The sequence below is a fragment of the Natrix helvetica genome, assembly GCF_964273705.1.
Source record: "Natrix helvetica genome assembly, chromosome: 1".
In the NCBI taxonomy this organism is placed as follows: Eukaryota; Metazoa; Chordata; class Lepidosauria; order Squamata; family Natricidae; genus Natrix; species Natrix helvetica.
Genome location: NC_138548.1, coordinates 180,773,536 through 180,799,610, shown reverse-complemented (window position 1 = coordinate 180,799,610; position 26,075 = coordinate 180,773,536). Strand labels below are relative to the sequence as shown.

The window sequence follows — 26,075 nt, the reverse complement described above, 5'->3', positions numbered from 1 at the left end:
AACAAATCAAATAAAATTGAAAATTGAAATTGAAATTCCATAGTAAGTAACTTACATATCCTTTTGCTCTCAAAAAGATGAATTATTCTAGAATAAGTCCTAGTGGCCAGTGGTGGGATTCAATATTTTTTACTACCGGTTCTGTGGACATGACTTGGTGGGTGTGGCTTGGTGGTGGTGGTGGTAGTCACTGATATAAACAATCAGTTCCCTCGTTGGCGCAAGGAAATTATCTCTGTGACTTACAACAGAAAAAAATGTAGCTATCTAAATTTGGTTCAAATATAAGATGATATCAAAGAACAATCTGCCAATGGAAGTTGGGAAATCTCTGGAGAAGGCTAGAAAGCCATCTCTCAAGAATAGTCAAGTCCATGATAGCGAACCTATGGCATGTGTGCTGGAAGTGGCACACAGAACCATTTCTCCAGGCACGTGAGCAATCGCTCGCTGCTCTTCTGGGTTCCGGAGCACCGGCCAGCTGGTCTTCACCCATGCTGGACTGCCAGAAACCAGAAGAGCAGCCTCCAGGTGTGCATGTGCATGCTGGGAACATGATCTTCCAGTTTATGGCATGCGCTTGCATGCCGGCCACCTGGTCTTCTGGTTTCTGGCGCGCATTAACGCACGAAGACCAGCTGGCCGGTGCTTGACTCGGTGATAGGCTGCGGAGGGACACTTCATTGATACTCTTCCGGTTTCCGGCATCCCCAGTATTTACTGGGGAATATATTCTGGTTTCTCTTCAGATCTTATAGATCTTTTATCTTTTATTAGAAGGGATTCCGATCCCTCTCCTTTCTGTCAATTCTGCTATGCAAATGAAGACTGACATATCTGTGTTACATTTGCAAAAGAAACATTATTTTCAAGGTTCCAAATAGCATCCAAAACCTTCTTTTGACCATGCCCCACCTAAGCATCTCTAAAATGCTGATGCCCCCACCCCACCCCTGCGTCACATATAATTCTTACTTTACTCAAAAAGTGAACTCTACTCATGCGGAGAAAGCCTAAAAAGCCATTAACTTGGTTTAAACAAGGTTCAAATTGCCCCCCTGTGGGCAACGGTGGGCCACGTTGGGAACCACTGCTCTAAACACACCTTTTCCCCATTTTTTTATTTACCTTATCAGGTGAAAGATCAAGGCAATCAGCCACAGCTGCTATCCACATTTCCGTACTTAAGGCTGTTTGTGCATATCCAAACCCTCGAAATGCAGTATTTGATGGTAAATTTGTCTTGCAGGCCCATCCCTGGCTTCGGAAGTTGGGGATATCATATGCATTAAAAGATCTTAGCACGACATACTCTATTACCTAATGGACAGGAATAGATAACAAACCGGTTAATTATCGCACCTTATGCAGTTACTCCATAATATTATACTTCTTGGCATCCTTATGTTCCTGCTGTCACTATCTAGCTTCTGTTTTTCTTTCTATCTTCTATCTATCTTCCAAGAAGCTATCGCCTGACATTCACCAGATAATACCAGTGGGGAAAGATAGTGGGGATTTATACCAGTGCTATCATTTATCATATGGCACAGAGACAGGGGGGGACTACAGAATTCTGCCCACCCCCTCTTTTTGAAAAACTTCAAGATTTAAAACATGGACATAAAGCATGGCAATACAGCAGTTTGCAACTATGATAAAACAGAAAAATCTTCAAAATAATACTATGTGTTGGCAGAATACAAAGTGGAATTGATCTGCTACAAATGAAGAGCCTTTTCTATAAAACGGGAGGATTATGCATACAAAAAAATTCATAAGCAGAGCACAAATGTATGGATGAAGGTGGAAAATAAACACTCAGTTTATAATCAAACTCAACTTAGTTTGTTATGGTGTTCATTAAGCAGCAGAAGGCAAACATAACCCTGGGCGTAAAGTTGAAATGAAAAGGAGGAAACCATATCTACCAGACCATACCCATGCAGATTCAGCTACTTTTAGTTGTTATATGCCTTATTTTATATAAGTAGTCCTTGGCTTACGACCACAATTGGGACCAGAATTTCCATTGTGAAACAAGGAGGTTGTTAAATGAATTATTACAACCAATTTTACAACTTTTTACAACTTTTGTTTGGCACAATTGGTGAGTGAATCACTGCAGTCCTTGTGTGAATCTGCCTTCCTCCATTGGCTTCAGTGGTCAGAAGCCGGCTGAGTAGGTTGCAAATGATGATCGTGTGACCAAACGATGCTGCAACTGTTGTAAACACCTGCTGGTTGCCTAGTGACCAAATTTTGATCATGTGACCATAGGGATGCTGTGACACTTGTAACTGCAAGGACTGGTTGCAAATCACTTTTTTTTATGTCTCTGTAACGTTAAATCAGGGGTGTCCAAACTTGGGAACTTGAAGACTTGTGGACTTCAACTCCCAAAATTCCCCAGCCACCTTGGCGGGTGATTTTATGAGCTTATTTTATGGTAGCCATAAGGCAAACACTACACTCATAAAATAAGTCACTTCATTCCTATGTGCTGGAATTTGGCAAAAAATGCTAAATTGCTGTCACATGTCCATGGAACAGAGCAACCAGCCATAAAAGTGAGCCAGTTCCCAAGAGCCCAAAATGCGGTCATGTGATTGCGGTGGGGTGTGCCACTGGAACTCTGAACTGGTTTAGAAGAACCTTTTGTTCTAAGTCTCTTTGTCACTTTGAATGATGGCTGAGCAACTAGTTTTATTAAGTGAGGACTATTTGTATTGCTTGGTGATAAATCATCTTATATTATTCAGAAATACAGTAATTAGAGCTCTGTTAAGTTCCTTGTAAAATTGACGAAATTGCTGAATAAATCCTACCTACTTTGATTCACAGGGACATACTTGCCATGACCAGGATATATATCTTTTTGTATCTACCTTCCGGCACCGCTCCCCGAAAGATACTGCATTAGACTAGAGCAGTGATGGCTACAAGTTTTTCCCTTGCAGGTTGAAATTGCGTGTGTGTGGCCACACCCATAATGCAATGCACCCCAACCCCTGCACATGACCCCCGTGCTCCCCCCACGCATGCGCGTGACTTCTCACGCTCCCCTGTGCATGTGCGTGACCCCTTCCGTACCCCATTTTGGGCCAAGCAAGCATCTCTGAAGCCCCCTGGGACCAAAATTGGGGTATGAGGAAGCTCCTCACCCCCATGCTCCCCCCACCCCTGTGCATATGTGTGCAACCCCTTCTCCATGCATGCGTGACTCCCGCGCATGCACATGCGTCTCCTGCATGCACGGCAGAGACCCAAAAATCAGCTGACTGGCAGTAGACACACATGCATGCGCGGGGGAGCTAAGCTGGGAGACGGTTCCCAGCGTGCCAAGGTTCACCATCACAGAACTAGAGTGTGTGAAAGCCCTTCTCTGGTTCAGGATTTCCAACTGCAATGGGATATACGGTTGGTACTATGATATTGTCACTCTGTCAGTCAGGAAAAGACAGAGGCTTTGCCTGCATGAATTTAGTGTTCTGCATCCAACACCTACTGCTTGAACATCAGGGTTGCTTGCTTGAAATCAATTGAAAGAAAATAAGAAGGTGAAGGCCTTACAGGTGTGACAGCTTGCTATAAGTTGCCCGCCTCTGTTGCTTTGCATATACCGTGTTTCCCCGAAAATAAGACAGGGTCTTATTTTCTTTTGCCCCACGAAATATGGCCTTGGGAGGGCTTATTGTTTTAGGGTTGCCGGGAGGCTGCTCCCTTGCGAACTGGCTTCCGAACAGACGTGCACAGCCTCAGGGATGAAGCAGTCATGAGGTGACCACGCTCATGATCAACTGCTCAGCAAACCCTCTCCCCAGCTGGGCAGAGCTCCATTCACTGACCTAGAGGGTATCCCTAAGGTGCCAAGGCATGTGGCGCTTTGCCCGCTCCCCAGCTCCCATGGCTTGGCACATTAGGGATACACCCTAAGTCAGTGCATGGAGCTCTGCCTGGCTGGAGAAAGGGGTTGCGTGAGCGCCTGTTCTGCCCCCTGCAAGCATGCCTCTCAGCCTCACCATGCCCTGGCCCAGCTCTCCCTGCAGCACCAGGGCGCTGCCACCGTCACGCTCCAAGCATAACTTCTTCTTCGGCATCAAAACTCCAAAACTCGGCTGCCGAATCTTCCAGCAGCGGCAGCTCTAGGAGTGCGGTCTATGGTTGTGGGCTGGCTGCTGGAGAGAGAGTCTTCCGGACAGAGAGTCTTCCAGCAGCCAGTCCACAACCATAGAGTGCTCTGCCTGGCTGGAGCGGGGGTGTTTTCCAGAGGTCTTATTTTTGGGGGTGGCCTTTTATTTTTGCCCACGCTAAAAATGTGACAAGGCGTTAGTTTCAGGACAGGTTGTATTTTCAGGGAAACACGGTATACTGAGAGCTTCTGCACAAGAGACAAATTCCTTGTGTGTCTAATCACACTTGGCCGAATAAATGAAGTATTCAAATATTCTATCATCAGCAAATATAAAATTATTTTTCTCTCAACCAGCACTAAATGTATTGTTCCTATCTATGAGTCTTCTGTTATAAAGAAACCTACCAATTCAGATTCATCTGGTGTACATCCACCATTTGTGAAGAGCAGAAGGTCAACAGCTTTAATTTTGCCATCTTTCATGAATCCCACCTAAAATCAGAACAGTGTATTGTTAGAAACACATTATCTCTTTCATCTGAATCCCCTGAAGTTTATTGGGATTTTCTCTGGGCAACAAAAGCACCAGTATTTATTACATCTTTAATTTTTTTCTTCAACAATTTTGATGGTGCTGAAAGGACAATAAGCTGTGTGTCAGATAAACTTTTTTTGTGTTAAGGAGACCATTTGACTGCTAATGTGTCTCCACAGGGAGTCTTCTTGATAGCTACTCATCTCTTTTGCTTAGGATTTTGCTCCTAAGCAAACTCTCTGGAAAGAAATAAGTTAAAGAGGGGAATATTTCAGTGATCTCAAACTATTAATAGATTGGCAGCTATTGCAGGTGATGAAGCACTAACATCATACACTTAAAACTGCCCAATTATTTAATCTTTCTCAAAAACAGTCACACATAAAACACAAGGAAAGAAGGAAGGAAGGAAGGAAGGAAGGAAGGAGAGAAGGAAGGAAGGAGAAAAGGAAGGAAGGAGAGAAGGAAGGAAGGAAGGAAGGAGAAGGAAGGAAGGAAAGAAGGAAGGAAGGAAGGAAGGAAGGAAGGAAGGAAGGAAGGAAGGAAGGAAGGAGAGAAGGAAGGAAGGTTGGTTCTGAATGGGAGATTACCAGAGCATGCATGAGAGATACTGACCGAAATAACTCATAAATATACTTTTTTGCCTGGAGTTAAACCTGCCCTATGTCTAGAAGATGTCTGATTTCTGCATGCTTTCTGCACAGCTTAAGACATTGTGTACAGCAGCAGTATAAGGGGACAGAATAGACCAGGAAGAGACATTGTGTTTTTGCTGATGGGCAAGGACAAAGTAAGTCTGTGTAAGGTAATAATTTAGGTATATAAAAGTGCTGCCATTTAGAATCAAAATAGCTTACTTTATATTTTCCATAAAGTGGATGTCGGCCTCCATGTATTAGCATGTCATATTTTCGCTCCAGGATAAAACGAACTGGGCAACCTGTTCTACAAAAATGTATGCAACATTATGATGAGTTGCTAGGACGCCAAAGAGCATATGCCATAGTGCAGGGATTTCCAAGCCTTTTGTACCAAATTCTTATGGGCATAAAATATCTCTTATTGTAGACATGTTAGTGATAAAATTGGCACTTATCAGCAGGCAAACAGATTCTTCTCATTTCAGTTCACATTGCTTTTCACCCCCTCAACATCTCTCTGTCTGTCTGTCTCTCTCTGTGTGTGTCTCCCTCCCTCCCACCCCTCCCCCTCTCTCAGCAAACACAACACATGGCTGGTCCCAATTAATTTTATACTCTGCTTTCATGCAAGAATGCAAGAGCCAATTTGAACACCAGACTAGATGACCATGTGTTCAGTCCCACCATAGCATGAAAGTCAGATGGACTTGGGCCAGTCATTCTCTCTCAGTCCAACTCACTTCACAAGTTTATTCATGTGCGGAAAACAGGAGAAGAAAGGTGTGATGGATATGTTTGCTGCCTTGGGTTATTTGTAAAAATAATAAAGGTAGGATACAAGAGAGAGGGGGGATGGATGGAGGAAGGGAGGGAGGAAGGGAGGGAGAGGGAGAAGGGGAGAGAGGGAGGGAGGGGGTGAGAGAGAGAGAGAGAGAAATTAGTGGTGTACATAATGTTCCTTCCTTCTGTGTTTCCCCCACATATTTTACTATGAGAAAGTTGTGGCTGAGAGAGTGTGACTGCCCCAGTATTATGGTATCAGTAACCTTCTCTGACTAGGGATAGGCACTGCCAGTCTAACATTTTAGCTACCGTACCTTACTGGCTTTTATCTTTTAATAAAAAAAAACAGGCAAGTGCAGCCCTAGGAATACTATTTAAACAGTTATGCTTGAAGATGGTGCTTTGGTTTATAGCAGTGATGGCAAACCTTTTTTGGCTTGTGTGCAGGGGGGTCTCACGTGTGCGTGCCACACTCATAACGCAATGCATGACCCCAGCAATATGCGCGCATGACCAGCGTTTCCCCTCATTTTTTTCATGTTTTTTTCGCCCTCCCCAGACTCCAGAGGCTTTATAGGAGCCTGGGGAGGGTGAAAACAGGCCCCCTCGTCCCTCCCCGGAGGCCCTCTGGAGGCTTCAGGAGCTTACCTGAAGCGTCAGGAGCACAAAAAACTGGCCCTATGGGCAAACCAGAAGTTTGGGAACCGGACTTTTAGTTTGCTTAGGGATGGTTTCAGCCCTCTGGAGCCCTCAGGGGCCTTTCAGATGCTTCCCTGAATGCTCCGAAGGGCAAAAAACGACCCTACGAGCAAACCGGAAGTCCGTTCCTGAACTTCTTGTTTGCCCATAGGGTTGGTTTTTTGCGCTAGGGAAGCTCCTGAAGCCTCCGGGGTGGCAGGCAGGGGAGGCTGTTTTCACCCTCCCCAGGCTCCTATAAAGCCTCTGGAGCCTGGGGAGGGTGAAAAATGGCCTCAAAAATAGGCTGAAGTCAGCTGGCCAGCGCGCGCATGCATGCTGGCCAGCTGACAGGGCAATGCCTCACATGCCCTGACAAATGGCTCCACGTGCCACCTGTGGCACGCGTGCCACAGGTTCACCATCCCGGGTTTATAGCATTCTGATTTTCCATTAAATGACTTTAACTAGAATGATAAACATAAAAACAGATAAGATACTGAAGATGACAAAAGGGCCCCAAAGTTGTGTATGGATACACTGGTGTTTACGGGAGACACAGTTGGAAATCAAGCCATTAGGTATCAAATGTTTTATATATGTTTTTATATGCAAGCAGTATCAATATTATCACAATTTCCATATACAACAGCTTAATAGACATCAGGTTTCTACCTAAATCCAAAGAAGATGATGTGTGTGAACTGGAGCACATCAACAAATACTGCATCAGATTATTAGGATCTTTAGCTACATTTCATTGATAACTTAATTGCCACATTCAAAAAAGCTGGTGGAAGAAAGAGAAGTGTGATAATCTAATTTATATGGAAAGTACATTATAGTCAATACTCTACTGCTATTAAATATGATGCAACTTTAAAAACAGTTAACTTTTAAAACAGCCACCTGTTTTGTTATATAACATAAGGAGGATGAGTCTCAGTGAGTATTAAGTATGAGGTAGAGTCTCTGGGCCTCTATAGCTCTACATCCTAAATAAATAATTACTTTTCTTCATAGAAATTGATGTCCATAATTTTAGAAAACCAGAGAAAATAAACAAGAAACCATTAAATATGTGAACTGGGTTTCAGTTATCTGAGATGGTTGCGCTTTAGTTTAGCACTTACTTCTTTGCAGCCACTGCTGCTGCCGCTGCATAAAATGGAGGCTTAGTTGTTTTTCCACCAAAAGCTCCTCCAACTCGTTTTGTATGGCACATGATCTTATTGCTCTGAACATCTAACACAGAAGCCACCGTAGTCTATAAAAAAGAAAAGCATTCCCAGGTTTATCTACACATGTCAAGCAGCATATTGCCACTTAATAATTTACAGCATGTATACCTGGTAAAGGTTCCCCCGCATATGCGTGGTAGTCGTTTCCGACGCTAGGGGTGGTGCTCATCTCTGTTTCAAAGCCAAAGAGCCAATGCTGTCCGAATGGTCATGTGGCCGGCATGACTAAATGACAAAGGCGCAAGGAGCGCTGTTACCTTCCCACCAAAGTGGTTCCTATTTTTCTACTTGCATTTTTTACATGCTTTCGAACTGCTAGGTTGGCAGAAGCTGGGACAAGTAAGGGGAGTTCACTCCGTTACACAACGCTAGGGATTCGAACTGCTGAACTGCCAACCTTTCTGATAGACAAGCTCAGCGTCTTAGCCACTGAGCCACAGCGTTCCCATTGTATACCTATGAACACATATAATTCCAACTCTACGCATGTATGCGTTTGGGAATTCTATCCTCAGGATTGTACAAATAAACACATTTCTTTAGATCCATTGTTACTGTCAATTAAAAGTTCTTGAAATAGTCTAGAACTCTAGAACTCTGTGGAAGTGATTTTGGAATTATGCTCACCGGAACTTCCCCAACCCTATCTCAATCGTTTTGCAAAAGGCCTTCTAGTTTCTGCTCACTGTGATAAATATGAACAGAGGAAGCATACAGGAGATGGGGTGCGGGGTTCCTGATCAACCCAACCACAAAGGATAGGATCGTGTTCCAACAGTGGTTCACCTCAAATGGAAAAGTAATTTTAATGGCCTTTATTGCCTGCCTTCGTTGTTTTAAATTTGTATTTAATTTTTGTAAATTACCTGGTTATAACCTTAAATGTGCTTTTCAAACAGCAACTGGGCTTCCTTTGTTTGAAGACACTTTGCTTCTCATTCAAAAATCTCTTCAGTTCCAAACTGAAGAAACTTCTTGGGTGAGAAGCAAAATGTCTTCAAGGGAGAAAAAGAAAGCCTACTTGCCTTTTGAAAAGCACCATGAAGGGAATGACTCAGAATCTCCATAGATACCTAGTTATAAGCACAAAATAAACAGAGGCAACAAAATCAACTAACATTAATATTATTATTAATGAACACAAAAATCAGTACAATGCAATTTTAGAGCATCTTTGGATGAGTGGGTATGTGACTTGTCTTGCCTCATACTGTAGTTACTGCTGAATCAATGGCAAAACCTCAGGTTATCTTACCTGTACAAGTGCAGCATTCTGGGAGGACACATATATATCCATAGTATTATCTTCTTTTCTTGGAATGACACACACACTATTTGTTTCCAGATAAAAATGTTCTTGACCCCCAATGTGGAATTCACCTATGAAAAACAATAGCACCAGGGAAATGATTAGTATCTGATTTCATTTCTTAGTTCAAACTTGATCCTAACTTTGCCTTCCTCAGTCTGTATCTCTCTGGATGTATTGGATCAACTCTCAAACTTCCCTTGGCAATACAGTTTGGGAATTCTTGAAAGTTCATCAAAAAACAGACCAAAAATAATAAAAAAACAGAATGATAAATAGCAAATAAATATCAAAGCAGGTAATATTTCATGCCATTATCCTATGATAAATATTTCATTTTATATTTATATATTATATAATATTTCATTTTTGATCCAGAGGTGAAAAGTTCACTTAATTGAGTTTAAGCAAAATGTCAATGAACTAACTGAATCTACACTATAGAAATATACTGCTTATCACTGAGACTTCATGGTTATTCAGGATTGATACTTCTTACCTTCAATAATTTTGTCCACAATCTGAAATGCTTTTTCTACATCCCCTCTTTCAATTTTTCTATCTTTTACTAAGAAGGAGTCATGTTTAATTGCTTCCTGGAACAGAGAAGGAAATTTTGAGATCAAGTTCTAGCACCCAGAATGAATGTATCACATTTTGCCTCGGTACAATTGCATTGACTTTACTCCAGTCAAGAAATTGTCTCACTGCAAATGTGAACACAATTGGCTTCTTCCCAGGTCATGAAATAGCTGAAAAAATAAAATAAAATACCTGTCATGAAAAATAAATAAACATTTCCCAAACATTCCCAATGTGCTTTGAGTAGCACTCAGCTCCTAATTCTAATTCTGTAAAAGAGATAATTCAGCTTCATGCCAGTGGTGGGTTTCAAATTTTTTTGGAACCTCTTCTGTAGGTGTGGCCTGCTTTGTGGGAGTGGCTTGCCGGCCATGTGACCGAGTGGGAGTGGCTTGCTGGTCATGTGACCAAGACAATGTCACTGAATTCTTTGCCCCAATGGATGATATACAAAAAGAAGATATAAAAAAGGAAATTTATTATTTTGTGCACTTACTACTTAAATAAGATTAAAATAAGTACAAAAAACAATAAAAGAGCTACTTACAGAAGGTAAGTAGCTTACTACTTACTACTTGTATTTCGAAGGGAATACAATACATATTTAATTTTACACATGTTAACATCTCCGTCTTTGTTTTTGCACCTAAATGAAGCCTGCCTTTTGAAACTACCTTCGGAAAAAAAAATCTCTGGTAATTGTCTCAATACCCCCTCTGAAGGCGCTCTGGATCTCTCCCGTTACGTGGTCTTCCTGATTAATTCTGGCTATTTGACTTTTCCTCTTTCTGGTGTACCTTCATGCCTTGGAACTGTGAAGGAGAACTAACTTTTTACTTTTGGATTTGCCTGCCGCCTGGGAACGACACAGCTGCGCCCTCCATGACGCCATTCTCTTTGTAAAAGACTTATCATCCCTGAACGCAGATAAATGGGGCCCAAAAAACCTCCAATGGGCAAACGTCAATATTGTGCCACTCTTATTGCGTCCGCAGAAAACCGCCCTGCCGCCCTGTTTCGGGTGACCCGCTCCCTCCTTTCACAGAGGCCGTGGGAAGCCCCTCTACAGGGTAGAGCAGAGGAATTTGGGGAATATCTGCAGGATAAAATCGCCCAAATCCGGAGCGAATGGGTCTCCCTCAGTGATCCAGGGGTGACGTCGGAGGCGAGTTTTGAGGGACCACTCTGGGAGGAGTTTGACTCTGTTGCCGCCGAGGATATGGACAGGTTACGTGGGCGACTGAGGGCCACCACATGTTTGCTGGACCCGTGTCCCTCCTGGCTGATACTGGCAGCCTGGGAGGTTACACGAGGCTGGCTCCTGGGACTAGTGAATGCTTCATTGAGGGAGGGGTCCTTGCCAGCTGTCTTGAAAGAGGTGGTGGTGAGGCCCCTACTTAAGAAGCCTTCCCTGGACCCATCAGAGCTTGCCAATTATTGTCCTGTCTCCAACCTTCCCTTCTTATCGAAGGTTTTAGAGAGTGTGGTGGCGCAACAGTTCCCTCGTCACCTGGAGGAAATTGACTATCTAGACCCACGCCAGTCCGGGTTCCGGACCGGTCACAGCACAGAGACGGCTTTGGTCGCGTTGGTGGATGATCTCTGGAGGGCTAAGGATGGGGGCTGTTCCTCCATCCTAGTCCTATTAGATCTCTCAGCGGCTTTCAATACCATCGACCATGGTATCCTGTTGCATCGGCTGGAGGGATTGGGAGTGAGGGGCACCGTGCTGTGGTGGTTCTCCTCCTACCTCTCCGGACGGACGCAATGTGTGTTGGCAGGGGAGCAGAGGTCGACCCTGAGGCCACTCACTTGTGGGGTGCCACAGGGTTCGGTCCTCTCACCTCTCCTGTTCAACACATACATGAAGCCGCTGGGTGAGATCATTCGAGGTTTCGGGGTTGAGTATCATCTATATGCTGATGATACTCAGTTATACATCTCCACCCCGAACCACCCCAACGAAGCCGTCGAGGTGATGTCCCGGTGCCTGGAAGCCGTACAGGTCTGGATGGGCGACAACAGACTCAAGCTCAACCCTTCCAAGACGGAGTGGCTGTGGTTACCGGCACCCCGGTTCAGCCAGTGGGCTCCATCTCTGGCCATTGGGGGTGAGCAACTCCCCCCCGTGGGCATCCTCCTAGACACGCGGCTGTCGCTGGACGACCACGTGATGTCTGTGGCTAGGGGGGCCTTCCACCAGGTTCGCCTGGTGCGCCAATTGCGCCCCCTACTGGACCGGGACGCCCTTCGCACAGTCACTCACGCCCTGGTGACATCCCGCCTGGATTACTGCAATGCTCTCTATATGGGGCTCCCCTTGAGATGCACTCGAAGGCTGCAGCTGGTCCAGAATGCGGCCGCGCGGGCAATTATGGGGAGTACCAGGTACTCCCATGTAACACCTCTCCTGCGCGAGCTGCACTGGCTACCTGTGGCTTTTCGGGTGCGTTTCAAGGTGTTGATTCTCACCTTTAAAGCACTCCATGGCTCAGGACCTAGTTATTTGCGGGATCGCATCATACCCCATACATCCCTGCGACCAATTCGCTCTCACAGGGAGGGACTCCTCCGGGTGCCGTCCACCAAACAATGCCAGCGGGCGACGCCCAGGAGTAGGGCCTTCTCTGTGACGGGCCCGACCCTCTGGAACGACCTCCCCCCTGACATTAGAATCATTACTGACCTCCGCTCCTTCCGTAAGGAACTCAAGACCCACCTGTTCCAATTAGCTGGCCTGACCCAATCGCAATCATGATCTAATCCCTTGATCTTCCTGACTGGTTATTTTAAATTGGGGTATTTTAATTTGGTTTTAATCATTAATTAATCTAGGCATTATTGTACAGACTTATGTTTAATTTGTTTTTATGGGGTTTTGTAATTTGCTGTATATAATGTTTTTTATAATGTTTTTGTTCTGTCTGTACACCGCCCCGAGTCCCCTAGGGGAGAGGGAGCGGTTAACAAATCCAATAAAGTAAGTAAGTAAGTCAGTCAGTCAGTCAGTCAGTCAGTCAGTCAGTCAGTCAGTCATTCTCGGTTCCTCCCTCTGCCACCTCCAGTCCAAGCATGCAGCAGACGAAGATTACTTCATTGTTACAACAAGAAGGGACTGGAGAGAGCTCAAAAGAGCTATCTGTTAACCAAATGTTTCAGAAAATTATGAGGGGTCAAAATGAGTTGAAAAAAGAGGTGACAGATCTTAAAGATGAGCTCAGAGCTGTACAACAACATTTAACAGAAAATAAACAAAGAATTGTGGTTTTGGAGGAGGGGCCAGCTGGATTGGGGGAGGAGGTTAAGGCAGTCCAGAAGGGAAATTTAGAACTGGAAAATTTTATGGCAGAAATAGAACTGGAAAGAATGTCCTTTTTTCTCAGATTCCAGAACCTACCAGAGACAGAAAATGAAGATCTTAAGGATATTATGAGTACAATTTTAGCAGAATATATTAAGAGAAATAAAGAACAGTTGTGGTGGGATATGGATCTGGTTTATAGGATTAATTCAACATATGCTAGAACACACAATGTTCCAAGGGAGGTACATGTTAAGTTTCTTAGGAGGACCACGAGGGATGAGGTGCTGGGGGCCCAAAGGGAGGGACCATTAAAATATAAAGATAAAGAAATCACCATTCTTAAGCAAATTCCGAAAAAAATAAGGGAAAAAAGGAGGAAGTATTCCTCCTTATCAAAGAAATTATACAATAAAGGAGTTTGGTTTAGATGGTTATTGCCAGAGGGAATGTTGATTTTTTGGGAGGGAAACAGAATTAGAATTAAGACAGTGGAGGAGGCTGAAGCCTTCATTAAAAAACATAGTTCCCTTCTAGAGGATGAAAATAGGGGAGGTGGTGAAAAAAATAGTAATGTGCAAGATATGAAAGGGGGGGCTGTGGCTCCAACTGGGGACCGGGAGGAGGGAGCAATATCGAAAAGGCTCAGGTCACAAAAATAAATGTATTTGAAATACTATGATAATTGTTGATATACTAGAAAGTGACAAAGAAAGAGATGACTGAACATATGGTTGATATAATGTAAAACAAGATTCTGTTTATGCTTATCTCTTATACGTTGTTTTTAACATTGTAAAAATTGTGAGATTGGGGGGGGATTTCTACCACTAGCACGGGAGCTACCAAAATTTTCTTGGCAACCCCTTTTACCTTTCCCTATAAATGTTCAAAAACAATAAAATTCTTTATAAAAAAAAGAATAAAAGTGTCATAGAGCTCTTCCTTACTTCTCTGTTCTTTTTGATTTGATTCTTTGTTGCATCAGACATTTCTCAAAAATGCATAGAAAGACTTGCCAAAAGAAGAAAGCAAATAATTAAAGAATAGTAATAGCTTCCTGCTAGAAAAGGGAAACTTAATTTGGAGTTTTTAGTTTTAAAAAACAAATTAATGAAGGAAGGGATGTCAGAATTAAATGTTGTTTTCTGTTCTCATAATACTTTATTCTTGTACAGTTGATTAGCAGTAGCTTAAGGACTAATATAGAAGTCAGAATTAATATTGAAATTCACATATCAATGGCAGAGAACATCCACCTCCTAAGACCCATCAAAGTAAGTCTCTAGCAGAGGAGTTCCAAAGCATGACCTCTCCGCCAGATCAGATGGAGTGGGCAGGTGAAATTGAGGAGAGGCAATCCCCAATATAACACAACCCATGCCATGTACACATTCCAAGGTCAAAACCACAAGATTGAATTGGACCCAGAATCAGATTGGCAATCAATGCAGCTAGATGTTCAGAGATGTAACATGAGTTCTTCTGGAAGCACCAATAACTGCCCCTGCTGCTTCATTCTGTACTAGTTGAAGTTTCCAGATACCCTTCAAGGGCAGTCCCATAGTAGAGTGCTTTACAGTACAGGTTATCCTTAATTTATGACCACCACTGGGACCAGAATTATGGTTATAAGTCAGTGCCTTCGTAAATTGAGACACCATTTGAACAAGCCTGGTTTTACAACATTGTTAAGTGAATCACATGGTTGTTAGGTGAATCACATTGTCGTTACATGAATCCAGCTTTCCTAATGGATGTCTTTCTCTTCTTTTTTTTGCCAGAAACCAGCAAACAAGACTGCAAATCACAACCACATGATTGTGGGGCACTGCAACTAGTCATAAATATGAGCAGATTGTCAAGCAGCCAAATAGCAATCATGTGAGCCCAGAGATGTACAATGGTTCCAAGTGTGAGTACAGGCAGTAGTGGGATTCAGCCAGGTCACACCACTTCGGGAGAACTGGTTGTTAACTTTCTGAGCAGTTTGGTGAGCTGGTTTTTGGAAGAAATCACTAGGGCAGAGAACCAGTTGTTAAATTATTTGAATCCCACCACTGAGTACAGGTCATAAAGTCCTTTCTCCAAAGGCTGTTGTAATTATGAACCATTGTTAAACAAACAATTGTAAGTCGAGGTCAGCCTATAGTTCAATCTGGAGGTGACTAGGACATAAGTAACTGTGAGCAGGGCCTCCCAGGCTAGGAACAGGTGCAACTGGAACACAACATGAAGCTGTGTAAAGGCCTTCGTAGCCACAATTGCTTCATGAGTCAGAGAGGTTCCCTGATTGTGCACTTGGTCTATCTGGGGGAGTGCAACCTGATCTAACACCAAAGATGGCAGAGTCCTAGAACTGGCAGGCCCCCAAATCCAAACCCACTCTATCTTATTGTTCCCCATCTAGATCCTCACAGCCTGCAGACATTGGGATAAGATGTTCCTTATTCCAGTTCTGCAGGCTGGGATAAGGAACATCCTAAGAGCATTCCTCAGTTCACTGGGGCAGATATATATAATTGGATATCATCAGTATATTAATGATACCTCAGCCCATGGTGACAGATGAGTTCATTCAGTGGCTATGTTAAATAGGTGAGGAGGGAGCACCAAATCCTACACCATCCCACATAGTAAGGGCAGTTGCTAAACTCACAATGTTAAGAACCTTAATCTCCTCAGCATCTCTATGAACCATGCATAGTGATGAGATCCCTAAGAGGGGTGATTTACATGGGTATAATCCAATTCAATCCATCAGCTCCTGTATTAATCCACGCAATGACCAAATGGAAAGCCATCCAGGTTCATCAGTCACTGGAGGCAGGGGAAAGACCAATCTAATGGGTCCAACTTCACTGCAGTGGATAGGAACAATAAAACATCTCATGACCATGACAAGAGCGATAGCAAGAGTTGCCCAATTTTAGATCAACTAGCCATTGCTCCAACATGATCACCAGATCTGGAGTGTTACCACTATTCTGTGTAAGGCTCTGGATTATCTGGGAAGGTTCATGGCCATCATGGTGGCCATGAACTCTCAGTCTACATCAGACCCCACTCCTAGAGAAGGTAGATTAAGTCCCCCAGAACAGGTAGAACAACTCCATTGCCAACCCAGAAATTGAATCAAAGAGTTCAGGCAGGGAGGTTGCTGTGTAGTAGTGAAACTGATACGATAGCAACAAGCTCAACTGATTTCTACAGCCCAACATAATGAACACAATTTCACATTCAGTGACCCATGGTGCATCACCTCTTAAAGCTATAAGAGAATCCTAGATGACAATCAGCACACCTTCACTCATGCCTGGAGTCTTGACTGATATCACATCTGAAACCCAGTTGGATATACCTTTGAAAGCAACTGACGCAGACCATATTGCAGACAGCTTGAAAAGCAGCAGGGTCACTGAGGGTTTGCTGACAGGGTATGAGGGCTGTGATCGTAGTTAAGGCTAATAGTCACCAAAATGACAAAAGTTTCCCAAATGTTTACCTCAATGGTCAGAATCACTTCCAGATCTTGATAGTCAATCTTCACTTTTTTGGCAGCTTGTTTTGCACACTCAAAGGATGTTGCGACGACACCACATATAATATGCCCGATGAATATTACCTGCAAGAAACCCAAACCATATAAACTGCATGACTTTTGAATATAGTATAGTAAAAATATGATTTGATTTATCTCTATGAACTTGTTGTAAGGTTATTTATCTTTTTTAAAACAAAGTTTCCGGGTGGGTAGAACAGATTTTTCTCTCCCCATTCCCATAGATCTTGTGCACCCTTAATCGTCTCCTGAAGATTTATGTGGAAACCTTTGATTGTTCCTATGGTGGGGAGTGCTCAGATCAATAGTTTTTTCTCCTTGCTTGATTTGTAAGTTGGGTGGTGATTATGATGTTATCCATTCAGTCATGTACAAGTCTTGGCAATTCTATGTGCCAAGTCTGTCCACATCTTCCGATCTTGCACTGCTCCTTTGAGTTTTTGTATGCTCTGGCTGATGTTATCTTTGATGGTTTCCAGCCATCATGTTATTTGGCAGCCTGGCTTCCTTTTACTGCTAACTCTTCCCAATATTATTGCTTTCTCCAGTGAATTCCCCCACATGACATGGTCAAAATAAGTGAGACATGGTTTTGTGATTTTTCCAACTAGTGACATGGTGGTGCTTCACTATTTGCTTGTTGGTCACCTTTGCTGTCTAAGCAATACGCAGAAGCCTTCTCCAGCACCACAACTCAAAACAAGTCAATTTTCTTCCTGTCTTGCTTACAGGTAGCTACGGGAAACACAATAGAGTAGACTAACCTACATTTGGTTGCCAGTCTGATGTCCTTGCTGTTCCATATTCTGCTCAGGTGCATCATTGCTTATGTGACCCATTGCAATCCAATGTTTTATTTCTGGGCTGCGTTCACCACTTTGAGCAAACAGCGCCACTAGGAAATTGAAATTTTCCATGCATTCTATCGCTTCACCATCAATTTTCCTTTTGACATTTCCAGTCTTTGCAGTAGTCTTTTTGATGCTCAGGAAGAGACCAAAACTCCCACTTTCTTCTTTGATCTTCTTGATCAGATGTCCCAGACCTTCTTTGTTTTTTACAGGAGATTTGTATGGTCAGCATATCGAAGATATGTTGATGTTTCTTCCTCCAATTTTTACCCCAATTTTTTATTCTTTGAGATCTAGCTTCCTCATGATCCTTTCAACATACAGATTCAGTAAGAAAGGGAAGAGAAGGCATTCTCTTATCATTCCTTTCTCTATCTTAAACCATTCGGAGTCTCCATAGGGTATTTGCAGAGTGGTTTCCTGATTTGTGATTTACCAAGTTGAGTATCCTCAGGTCTTGTAGGGCTCTCCATAGCTTCCCATGATCAACATAATAGAAAACTTTCTTGTAGATGATGGAGCACATGTAAATGATATTTTGATAGTCACGAAGTTTTTCTGTTAGTTATTTCACCAAAATCAATAATTTTGGTTATTCTAAAAGATTGAGCAAGTAGGATACAGGTAGTCCTCTACTTACAACCATTTATTTAGTGACCATTTGAAGTAACAACAACACCTTAAAAAGTGACATATCTCCAGTTTTCACACTTGCAACTGTTGCAGCATTCCCAAGGTCATGTGATCAAAATTCAGATCCTTGGCAACTGGCATGTATCTATGACAGGTGCACTGGGCTGGGATCATGTGCTAGGATCATGCAATCTTCTCAGCTGGCTTCTGACAAGCAAAGTCAATCAAGGAAGCTAGATTTGCTGCATTATCCACTTGGCAACTGTAGTGATTTGCTTAAGAACTGTAGCAAAGAGGTCGTAAAATAGGAAATACTCACTTAAGAACTGCCTTGCTTTATAATAGAAATTTTGAGCTCAATTGCGGTTGTAATCCAAGGACTACCTATAATTGCATATCTGTATCTTGGATAAAGAAACCCTAGAACAAGAAGAAACTCCTATACTAACTCATATTGGCATAAGTTGTGCATGAAGCTTGACTGTTACACAGAAATAAAATATCAAAATAAGAATTACTTCATTGTCTGCAAACACATCCTCTTTGCCATCCCCATTTTTCCCTGGAATGTCTCGAGCTGTTACTACATCAACCACACCTGGTACTTCCAAGGCTTCTGATATATCAATGGCTCTGGAAAAAAGAAGAAACATGCCCCATTTAGCTCAGTTCAAGGAATTGGTTAGATCTGTGATGGTGAACCTATGGCACACGTGCCATAGGTGGCACACACGGAGCCTCTCTGTGGGCATGAGAGCTGTCGCCCAGCTCAGTTCCATCGCGCATGTGCGCATGCCTCCTGCCAGCCAGCTCATTTTTGGGTCTCTGCCGTGCATGCAGGAGACGTGCATGCATGGGGGGCAGGGGGGTTGCAAGCATGTGGGAGTCACACATATATGAGCAGGATGGCAGGAACATGAGGGGGGTAAGTTTTAGAGCGTAAAATTGGTGGTTTTTGAATGCTGAACGTGTTCAAAATTATTGTTTCTTGTATTTTTTTATTTCCCCTTTTTCTCTTTGTGCATCATTTTGTAAAACTAACTATGAAATAAAATAAACAAACATTGGAAGTAGGGAAAGACAAGGAAACCTTGTCTTAAGAATGGATTTCTTGTGAGATGGATATGGTGAACAATCCAGTGCTGAAAATTATATTCTGCTCTTATTTTAAAGAATTAGATTCTGAACATCCCTCTTTTCATTTACTTTTTATTTACAACCTTCACTCTTGGCTCTAGCCACAGATGAACTTAAATTTTTAAAACGGATTTAAAATGTGTTCTGAACCTGTGGAAATATGGCCCCCAATATACATTTCTCATGCCTCATGTTACTTACAGAATTTTGGCATGGGCTCTTGTGCTGGTTACCACTGCCATGTACAGTTGCCCCTCTGCCGGTTCCATATCATCAACATAGACAGCTTCACCAGTGGTATGCTTAATAGCAGACTCATGGTTGATGGGACGTCCCACAGGGTCCTGAGGAAGTTGTTGAGGATCTACATCCTGTCACATAATAGGAAGTCACTGAAACTATTGGAAAATGGCATTTATAAACCCCTTTCTATTTTTTCTTGAGAAAAAGGTTACATTTCTACCTATTTTAAAGTTACTTTGTTTGTGAACCAACAGTCACACATAAACTAGTGGGAACGTAAGTGCATTGTCATAATATCCATATATATCAGAACCTACAACCACTGGGCTGTAGATTCACCCCATTTTCTTTTCTAAGAATGCCTCTGGGAACAATGCCTGAGAAGCATTGTTGCAAATGCAGATTACAACTGGGACTGCACTTTGTTTTGCAATATTTTAATATCCCACTCATTTTTTGAAAACACAAATATTTTTGAAAATAAAAATAAATAAGGCAGATAATTTAATGGGCATTAATGTGTGTTGAAAGGGCCATTATTGATTTTTAAATAATTTTTTATTGTTAAAAAAGAAAATGTTGGACATGGTGAAACCGTCTTGGCATTCTCTCTGCCATATAGAGTATAATTCACGTCTCTTGTATATTCAATACATGTTACTACTTACTAATTATATATACATATTTAACTTCTTCTACACGCTTGCAGTTACATTTACTATTATATAATATACCATCTATGTTGTCTCTTGTTTCAATATATGCATTCTTGTGTTTGTTGGTTCCGACTTCCCTTTCTTAAATCCATCCACTGATAAAATCTATCCCAAATCTCATAGTACTCTGTCTCTCCTTTATTTTTCAGTTCTAGCTTTAGTCTAACACATTCTGCACAATCAAGTATTTTCTTTGTTATTTCTCTTTCTTTAGATATGTTTCCACTATTCCATTGTTTGGCATAAACAATTCTCACAGCTGTTATATGTAGTGTTAAAAATGTTAACCCTTTGCTTAAATGCTCTTTGATAATTCCTAGTAGGAATATTTCTGGTTTGATTTCCAATCTCTGTCCAGTCATTTCTTCCAACCACCTTTGAATCCTCTGCCAATATTCTTTTGCTTCCCTACATGACCACCAAATGTGGTAGTAGGTGTGTTGGAAGGACCATTGTCACTTTCAAGGACCTCATTGGGTACCTACATCATATATTGTCTGACTTATTATGTACATAACTTGGAAAATGTTCCCAGTAATTAGTAGAAAGTCCAGATTTCTAGAGGAAGAGCAAAATGCCCCCACCTTCAAGAACTACCATAGGTGGGTAATTAGCCAAGCTACAAATGCCACTTCCCATTTTTGTAGAATCATTTCTATTAACTGATTGAGATATTTGTAGATTATTAGAAAACCATATTTTTTATCTAAACATAACTCTCTTTAAAACTACTTCACTGACCTGGTATACTTGCATGCCCTTTGGTGGTGTATCACAGAATTCGTCTAAAGCACTAATATATTCCTTTGATAAATCAGGATAGTTGTTTGGAAACTGTAGGAAGTTAGGAATTCATTTAATATATTATACCGATATTTCAAAACTGATTTTGCTAGGGGGAAATCCAAAGTCAAAACAGTACTGTTATATTCATTGTAACATTAACAATCACTTAGCATTATAAGAATCAACTTACTTTATCTCTTCTAGCTTCATAAAGTAGTCTTTTATTTGTGGTAGAGGAGTGGGAAGAACATTGGAAGTGTCTATTTATATTTTAGATTCAACAAATTTATCATTAATCTAGTTTAAATTCTAAACTAGAAGGATACAACCCCATATCATAAAGTATGATGTGAAATTAGCTTGTATCCCAAGTTCCAATTAACCACAATCTGCGCAGAATCAGACAATAATACAAAATCAGAAGAGTATGTATTATACATATTCTTGATATATTATAGCAGAATATTATGATTTTAAATTATAGTAGTGGCATTTAAAACTCTGGAAACTACATTGGCTAAAAAAATTAATGCAACTAAAAGAATCCATCAATCAAAAGTCTAGGCTTATTCTCAAAACTACAATATGGCATTTACATGTGTAGTAACCTGATGTCAGCATATGTGCAAGCATGATAAATAATTACTATCAGAGAGCATAGCATCTGCTGAGAAATAAATCTAATTTACACAGCTGTTCTTAGTGTAAACTTCCTAGGATTATCGTATCTGAGCTGTTCAAATTCAGACAATGACTAGATGGCAGTAGAGTTACAATTTTCTGTATCCCCATTGTAGTCCTAAACTTTTCTGTGTAAATTTAACTGATGAAGTAACATTTTTATTGGTTACATTTCTATTCTTAGCCACTAAGGGTGTCTATATCATCAAATTGCTGATGCTGCTTTCCCACCATGCAGAAAATGCTGTTTTATCAAATTATTGATGCATTTTGATATTTGATAAACATTGATTATTTTGTGAAGAAGCAGCTAAACTTTTTAATAGTTAATTTAGACAGGCCCACCTAATTTTAAAATTACAACAAGAAAGTCTGGTGGAAAAGATGGCAGTCCCAGCACACACATTTTACACACATTGAGTTTGTTCATAAAGGAAAATGTGAGCAGCCAGTCCCAGGCCGCCAGTGATCTACACAGAGCACTTTTATCATCCAAATAGCTCTGGAAAAACTGTTTGGGTATACAGAAAGTCTATTACTTACCATGTTTTTTAAATCGTGTAGCACATTCAGATAGAATCGGAAGAAGAAACTGATGAGCATAGTGCGTCTGTATTCTACTTTTCCACCAGCTGCTGAGGGAGAGAGTGTGATTTCTTCAAGAATTAATTGGCAAGCTTCATTCAGCATCTGTTCATTCCAATTTCTGGGAGGGAAAAGTCATAAATCAAGCATGCTTGGATGAGCACAATACAGAAGGAAAAATTTGGATGAGCAGTGATAAGCCCCTCCAAATATAGGCAGTCCTCGACTTACAGCAGTTTGTTCAGTGACCAAAGTTACAATTCCACTGAAAAAGGTGACTTCTGACCATTTTTCACACTGATAACCATTGCAATGTCCCCATGCTCATGTGATAAAAAATTCAGATGCCTGGCAATTTATGGCAGTTGCAATGTCCCAGGGTCATGTGATCACCTTTTGCGACCTTCTGACAAGCAAGTTCAAGAGGAAAGCCAGATTCACTTAACAACTGTGTTTCTAACTTAACTGCAGTGATTCACTTAACAAATGTGGCAAGAAAAGTCCCCTTGGGGCAAGACCCACTTAACAAATGTCTCACTTAACCACAAAAAAATTCAGCTCAATTGTGGTCATAGGTTGAGGACTACCTGTACAATCTTGCACTGTAACATCGCTGCTTACAGCATTGTTGACAGTTGTAGTGATGCTATTGAATATTACAATGACAAATTCAAGATTTACACAATAAACCTTTCAAGAATGCAGAGCTAATTCTGTGCTTTTATTTTGGGATAATTATTAGCATACATAAAGTTAGTAATATGACATTGTCCTCTTACGGAAATGTCTACTTACTATGTCAGTAAGAGTTCTGGAACAGATTTAGGAAATGTACAGCAAACATCAGCCAAAAGTTTAGATTGTAATTTTTATTCACCTATCATGTCCTTCCCAAGGACTTGGGATAGGCAGATTATATTATTTGAATTATTATTACACTATAATATAGTAATGTGAAATTACAGCTACTAGTTCTGCTATTGGCATGCATATGCATCAAATTCTCCCAAAGAACTAGTTCGGAAGGTTACAAATGGTGATCCTGAGACTCCAGAAAAGTGCAACCATTATAAATACACGCCAATTGTCAAGTACCTGAATTTTGATCATGTGACCATGGGGATGCTGCAATGGTTGTAAGTGTTCAAACTACCATAAGCCTCATTTTTCAGTGCTGCTGTAAGTTTGAACAGTTACGAAACAAATGTTGTAAGTTGAGGACTACCTGTAATCAGTACTGTCTAACATTGCAGAAATTATTGGATGTTCAAATTTAGTCCCTTCCTGCAATCTTTTAAATCTTTCCAAAAAAGTTGAAGAGCCCTCAGGGCAACATATAAAGAGTTCAGAAGGAACAAAGCAAGGGCCAATCCCACTGGAGAAGGAACATTTCTTTTTCATGCTATTAAATAGTGCTTAATCACAATTTCATTAATCTATGTTCTCCGAGTCATCTGTATAAATAGTAAATAGTATCAATGACTTATACCTTCCAATGAGCTTCTGGCAGGAATTCCTTGCACTCACAGTTGTACAATCAATGCCTCCATATAAAATAATGAGGTCCTGAATGACATCTGTGCCTGATTGGAAAAGGACTTTCATTGCAGAATTTGTCACCGAGAGTGCATTTCTTTTACGATCTGCCTGTCGGAAGGCTGATACAAATTCATTCTGGCAGAAGGAAGAAAGAGAAATCTGACTGTTTCCTCTACATACTGAAATGCTCTCCATTCCTTAGTTCACATGTAAAAAAAAATGCTTATCCTGAAAACATCTGCCTATGAAAGAAACACAGCCAAGCGATACGTGGCATTACTCATGCTTTTAAGCAAGAAAATGTTACCAAGACATTGAACCAAACTACTAATATTATAGTCCTATGAATAACATTAGTTTAACCCAGCTAACTCCCACCCCATCCCACCAGAATTTCCCCTCCATCCAAACCTTGTACAGTTTCAACTTGTACTCTGAATAATGGGGGGAACCATTTTCTAAAATATTTGGGTTACCGTATTTTTCGGAGTATAAGACACACCCTTTTCCCTCAAAAAAGAGAGTGGAAATCTGGGTGCATCTTATACATTGAATACAGCATTTTTGGCCTCCCGAAACCCCACCCCCTTTGCAAAATGCTACAATGCGGGTACGGCACACCCCAATCTGGAACCAGACAAACCCGGTTGCATCACGAGGCCACCGATCAAGAAACCGAGGACAGCGAGTGCGAAGACAGCCATCGCATGTGCAGCAGCCACACAAAACCGGCGCGAAAATTCAAATCCCGTTTGCCGCCCTGCGCAAGCTGCGGAGGGAATCATCCCCGGTCTACCTGTCGATTTAGAGACGTTGTTTGCTCACGTTGCGACAAAATCGGGCACATTGCAAAGGTGTGCCAGAGCGAAGTCCCTGATACAACATGGCAGCCGCCATCGTATCGCCGACAGAAGCCCGCCCCAGGGGCTTGGCAAAAAAACAAAGGGCGCCCAGAGAGAGAGCCAAGGGAGTCAGCCGAGAGAGGGTATTCCCAGAGAGCCAAGAGAGAGTATTCCCGGGGAGCCGAGAGAGAGTATTCGCAGAGAGAACCACTAAGAACTCTCACAACGATAGGACAGGTCCGCACAAAGCGACCTAAAAAGCTGAAACTCACTGTCCTCCCAGAGGACTCCCCTTGCGAGCTTGAAGTCGACACGGGATCATCACTGACGATCATCTCATGGTCAGCGATGAAAAAGGCGATTCCGAGCCTAAAGAAGCGCCAACTACGAACACCAGACATCCTGCTTCGAGACTACCAGGGGAACAGGGTCCCCATCGTGGGTCAAGGCATGTTTCGAGACCAGTTCAAAAACATCACAGCCCAGCTGCCCGTGACCGTTGCCAGCGCGCCATTACAAAGCCTCCTGGGACTGGATTGGTTCGAAGCCTTGGGGCTAGAAGTTACCGGGATCAACGCCGTGGGTAACAGCAGCGCTGAAGGAATTTTTAAGGAGTTCGAGGATGTGTTCAGCCCCGGCCTTGGTAAGTATGTGGGCAAACCAATTTCATTTAATTTGGATCCAAATGTGGCGCCTATCAGGCTCAAACCTAGGAGAGTGCCTTTTGCGCTCCGTCCCAAAATTGATAAGGAAATTGATAAGCTAGTAGAGCAAGGAATCCTTGAACCAGTGGATCACGCTTGCTGGGAAACCCCAATCGTGACCCCTGTTAAGCCAGACGGGTCAGTTCGTATCTGCGCGGACTATAAATGCACAATTAATGTCGCCCTACAACAAAGCGCATATCCTGTGCCCATAGTACAACACCTATTGCACTCGTTGGGGCCAGGAAATTTTTTTTGCAAAACTAGACATGGCACAAGCCTATCAGCAGCTGCCAGTGGATAGCGCCACGGCGGAGGCCCAAACTATAGTGACGCACAGGGGTGCTTTTAAATGCAACCGGTTACAATTCGGCGTAAGCATCGCTCCGGGATTGTTCCAAAGCGTCATGGAACGGCTTTTGCAGGGCATACCAGGAGTCGTCCCTTACTTCGACGACATCTTGGTATCGGCTGCAAATGAGGAGCAATTATTAAAGCGTGTAAGGACTGTTTTGGCCAGAATTCGAGAAAAGGATCTCCGCCTAAAAAAGGAAAAATGCCAAATTAACGTGCCCAGCGTAGAATTCCTGGGTT

At 42.1% G+C, this 26,075-nt stretch overlaps 1 protein-coding gene across 1 annotated transcript in view; it reads right to left on the bottom strand.

Annotated features, from left to right (window-relative positions):
* The window catches only part of AOX1 (aldehyde oxidase 1), a 74,297-nt gene that overhangs the window by 24,911 nt on the left and 23,311 nt on the right, over positions 1-26,075 (bottom strand). Inside the window, exons 14-25 of the mRNA XM_081956937.1 lie at positions 23,886-24,070; positions 22,355-22,517; positions 21,086-21,178; positions 19,587-19,756; positions 18,767-18,881; positions 16,708-16,827; positions 9,819-9,915; positions 9,266-9,390; positions 7,903-8,036; positions 5,528-5,615; positions 4,541-4,627; positions 1,129-1,320 (exon numbers count right to left, since the gene is read on the bottom strand). Coding sequence (XP_081813063.1) covers positions 1,129-1,320; positions 4,541-4,627; positions 5,528-5,615; positions 7,903-8,036; positions 9,266-9,390; positions 9,819-9,915; positions 16,708-16,827; positions 18,767-18,881; positions 19,587-19,756; positions 21,086-21,178; positions 22,355-22,517; positions 23,886-24,070 — 1,569 coding nt within the window. The remainder of the gene's footprint in view (positions 1-1,128; positions 1,321-4,540; positions 4,628-5,527; positions 5,616-7,902; positions 8,037-9,265; positions 9,391-9,818; positions 9,916-16,707; positions 16,828-18,766; positions 18,882-19,586; positions 19,757-21,085; positions 21,179-22,354; positions 22,518-23,885; positions 24,071-26,075) is intronic.